This window comes from Salvelinus namaycush, chromosome 42, assembly GCF_016432855.1.
Source record: "Salvelinus namaycush isolate Seneca chromosome 42, SaNama_1.0, whole genome shotgun sequence".
Classification (NCBI taxonomy): Eukaryota; Metazoa; Chordata; class Actinopteri; order Salmoniformes; family Salmonidae; genus Salvelinus; species Salvelinus namaycush.
Genome location: NC_052348.1, coordinates 19246152 through 19250397, shown reverse-complemented (window position 1 = coordinate 19250397; position 4246 = coordinate 19246152). Strand labels below are relative to the sequence as shown.

General features: G+C 44.2%; 1 protein-coding gene across 1 annotated transcript; it reads left to right on the top strand.

The window, feature by feature from the left end:
• Positions 1–1265: 1265 nt before the first annotated feature.
• On the top strand, positions 1266–3867 carry LOC120035126 (homeobox protein MSX-2-like). Its single transcript, XM_038981919.1, has 2 exons — positions 1266–1657; positions 2849–3867. Exons 1-2 carry the CDS (start codon positions 1318–1320, stop codon positions 3307–3309), a joined length of 801 nt encoding a protein of 266 aa, XP_038837847.1. The 5' UTR covers positions 1266–1317; the 3' UTR covers positions 3310–3867.
• The last annotated feature ends 379 nt before the right edge of the window (positions 3868–4246 follow it).

Sequence of the window (4246 nt, the reverse complement as noted above, 5' to 3'; positions counted from 1 at the left end):
ATAGACTGAGGCTAATGTGAGCGGGCGCCACACACCTCAGGAAGGTAGTAATTTACCTTCATTACCCTTAAAAATCCTGCTTAAAGGAGACGGATTCCACACTCCTAATTACAAGGTGTTAATAACAACAATGTAACGACAGTCATTTACTAACCTGCTATCGGGCCCTGATCAAAAGTAATGCACTGCATAGGGAATAGGGTGCCATTTGGGACCCTGGTTGACTGACATAATTCTTATTGATTACCATTGTGATTGACTACCAAAGTGATGTTTAAGGTCATAGCGAGTTTCAACATTAGAGAGACTTGTCAGGGCTCCATGGAGCCAGAGCGGTGTCCTTTGACTGTGTTGAAGTGGTAACACAACAATTAAGTTGTTTCTCTGATCCGCTTTCATCTTCCTGCCACCGACCGACGCCCAGAGACAAGTTGTGATGACACATAGACCTATACACATCAAGCTAATAGCAGAGAGGGAGGTACAGTAGTAGGACAGGGGCTCAACCTCTAATATATCACTACAATCAGCTCCCTATCAGCAGCACTGGACTAGTCTGCAAGTGAGATAGCACAGGGCTGACCCTGGCAAAAACACTCCCATGATTGAAATCGGGGTGTGGTCTGTGGATCTGTCTCCGTCCTTACGTTGGTACATACAAGCTGAAACGAGTCACCTTCGACTCCTCCTTATGGCAGCTTTCTGTCATTGTTTCTGACGGTTCAGAATCATAACAGCACATGCTTTCAGCCCCCCATGGATGCTGTGCATCATTTTTGTGATGTTGTCAGCCAACCTGCTGTCTATTTACTGCACTGAAAGAGTCTTTTTTTAATTTTCACTTCTAAGGCAATGGGCTATTTTTCATCATTGATTCATGTCCTTCATTTGTTGAATGTAGCATATTTTTTATTATATTAATTTTTAAATATAAATTATGTAATTTATTCTGGGAAAATGGGGTTAGGCAGGCCTAATCTACATATTTGGAGGAATAGCTTTCATTTAGGGAATGAAGCATGAACTAGTTCCCAGATATTTTCCCTACACATCCCCCTTCTCACGCAGTTAACGGTAAATTAGCCTCGTGTTTACCCGGCCTAGTGTTTACGCGGAGTGGTAATCCCCCAAACTCACAGGCCAATCACAAGTCTCCTTCCGCCTCTACAGTTTTTTCAGGGTTTTAATTGGTTGAAAGTCCCAGTACTTTAAACAAGCGTTCTCATGAGTTTAGAGACACAGACTTCAGAAGTTGAGAAATTGTTGTTGACTCCGCGGACAACAGTTGAGATGCGCATATTGTTGTTTACTTGAAGCATGGATTCTCCAGTAGATTCGAAAGATGGATTTTCAACCTATGAGGACACTCCTCCACGGAGGCAGTTTAAGGAGCGCAAAACACCTTTATCACCTTTACCTTTCAGTGTGGAAGCGATCATGTTGGATAGGACTCATAGCGAAGGAGGGAGACGCGACAGCGGTACGATAGTCTCTCCCCTGGGGAATTACTCTGTATCCGTGTCCAGACAGCCTTCTAGTCCAGAATACTTTATTCACAATTTTGACCCGTCTTCTTCGCCAGTTAAATCAGAGACGTCGGAACCAGGGGACTGTGCGTCATGGATGTCACCGCGGTGCAGGTTGTCTCCAGCGCTCAGTAAGTGCTCAACCTCATACTGTAGAAGAGTTATCGAATAGCCTACGGCCTGGTATATTATTGTCCCATGCTGAACTGTTGGGAAATATCCGTTATTTATGTTTTCTAATGTATTTTAAAGTTGTAGCCTATGTTGAAATAAGATAACTTTTAAATGGAATTGGAGAAGTCTTAGTGTGCAGTAGTTTTATACCATTCCATCTACAGATCAATATCATTCAATACACTGCATATCATCAGGGGAGAAGGCTTAATTCATGTATTTGTGTATATACACTAAGTATACCAAACATTAGGAACACATTCCTAATATTGAGTGGCACCCCCTTTTACCAGCAGAACAGCCACAATTCGTCAGGCCATGGACTCTACAAGGTGTTGAAAGCGTTCCACAGGGATGCTGGCCAATGTTGACTTCAATGCTTTTGTGTTGGCTGGATGTCATTTGGGTGGTGGACCATTCTTGAGCACACAGGAAAATGTTGAGCATGAAAAACCTAGCAGCATTGCAGTTCTTGGCACAAGCCAGTGCACCTGGCACCTACTACCATACCCTGTTTAAAGACACTTAAATCTTTTGTCTCGCCCATTCACCCTCTGAATATCATACATACACAATCCATGTCCCAATTGTCTCCAGGCTTAAAAATCCTTCTTTAAACATGTCTCCTCCCCTTCATCTACACTGATTTGAAGTGGATTTAACAAGTGACATCAATAAGTGATCATAGCTTTCACCTGGATTCACCTGGTCAGTCTATGTCATGGAAAGAGCAGGTGTTCTTAATGTTTGTACACTCAGTGTATTTTGATTCATGTTCTCTTTTTGTATATTAATGACATGTTTAGGCTATTGGGTGTTGACAAATACCACAAACACTCATTACGCCTTTACTGAGACATCCCTCTCTCCCTCCCTCTTTCCCTTCCTCTTTCCCTCCCTACTTCCTTTTCTCCCTCTTTCTCTCTTTCCTTTCCTCCCTCTTCCTCTCCCTCTTCCTCTCCCTCTTTCTCTCCCTCCTTCCCTCCTTCCCTCCCTCTTCCCCTCCCCTTTTACCTCCCTCTTTCCCTCTTTCCCTCTTTCCCTCTTTCCCTCCTTCCCTCCCTCATCCCCTCCCATTTTACCTCCCTCTTTCCCTCCTTCCCTCCCTCTTCCCCTCCCCTTTTACCTCCCTCCCTCCCTCCCTCTAGACCAGGTCAATCCCTCCTTGAGGAAACACAAGACCAACAGGAAGCCCCGGACCCCCTTCACCACCTCCCAGCTCCTGTCCCTGGAGAGGAAGTTCCATCATAAACAGTACCTGTCCATCGCTGAGCGGGCTGAGTTCTCCTCCTCCCTGTCCCTCTCAGAGACCCAGGTCAAGATCTGGTTCCAGAACCGGCGGGCTAAAGCCAAGAGACTACAGGAGGCAGACGTAGAGAAACTAAAGATGGCCGCCGCAGGTGTTGGATCCAAGCCGGGGTTCTATCACCCGGGGTTCTCCTCGCTGCCGTTCCCCCTCTGTCTCAGTCTGGAGGGTCTGGGTGGGGGGGTCTCAGGGATGTGCGGAGGACAGGGGTACCCCTTCAGACGTACCACTCTGTTAACAACAGTACCACATCTGGGGGTGTACACCTCACCTGTAGGGTACGGACTCTTCCACCTGTCCTGAGACTGGTCGGGGTGTGTGTGTGTGTTTTTGTGTGCGTATGCGATGAACCTTACAACAAGATATTAAATTCTACTCTAACTCTCAGGGGTGCTTTGAATATAGTGTGCTGGACCTACTTTGATATATTCAAGAGATGTGGAAGTGTACATTGTTATACGGTACCTTGTGTTCCCTGGTTTGTTACGGAAGTGACTAGCGCATCAGAACACCCATAGTACAAGCATCATTGCAGGGTAATTGTTCATTTATTCTATACCTCTGACCTCCTGACCTGTGCTGTATTTGCCAAAGCTAGTTGGCTCGTTCCCGAAGGATATTGATCTGTTTGTCTGATCACTCCGTAAATGCCAGATTATCTCTATAATAGCATTAGTGATGTCTCTGTTTTTGCCCTTCCTGTCTTTGGGAAAGTTTATTTTTAGACTTTCATATTTGTGATATACATATAGGACAACATATTTATTGAATAAATGTAATATAATTAAGCAGTAAAAGTCAAGGGGGTGTGGTATATGGCCAATATACCATGGCTTAAGGTTATTCTTAGCACGACGCAACGCGGAGTGCCTGGACACAGCCCTTAGCCGTCGTATATTGGCCATATATTACAAACCCCTGAGGTTCCTTATTGCTATTATAAACTGGTTACCAATGTAATTAGAGCAGTAAAAATAAATGTTTTGTCATACCCATGGTATACTGTCTGATATGCCATGGCTGTCAGCCAATCAGGATTCAGGGCTCGAACCACCCAGTTTATAATATATATTTTATGAAGTGTATCTACAAGTGTAAATAGTTTGTGGTCTGATGTTGAATATAAATGTCGTTATTTGCTGAGTAAAACATCTAGTCTTTTGATTTGGTGTCACCTTCTTCTTATAGTTACAGTATGTATTTTAGTCATGATTATGCTTCTACGTCTGGTAAATACAAA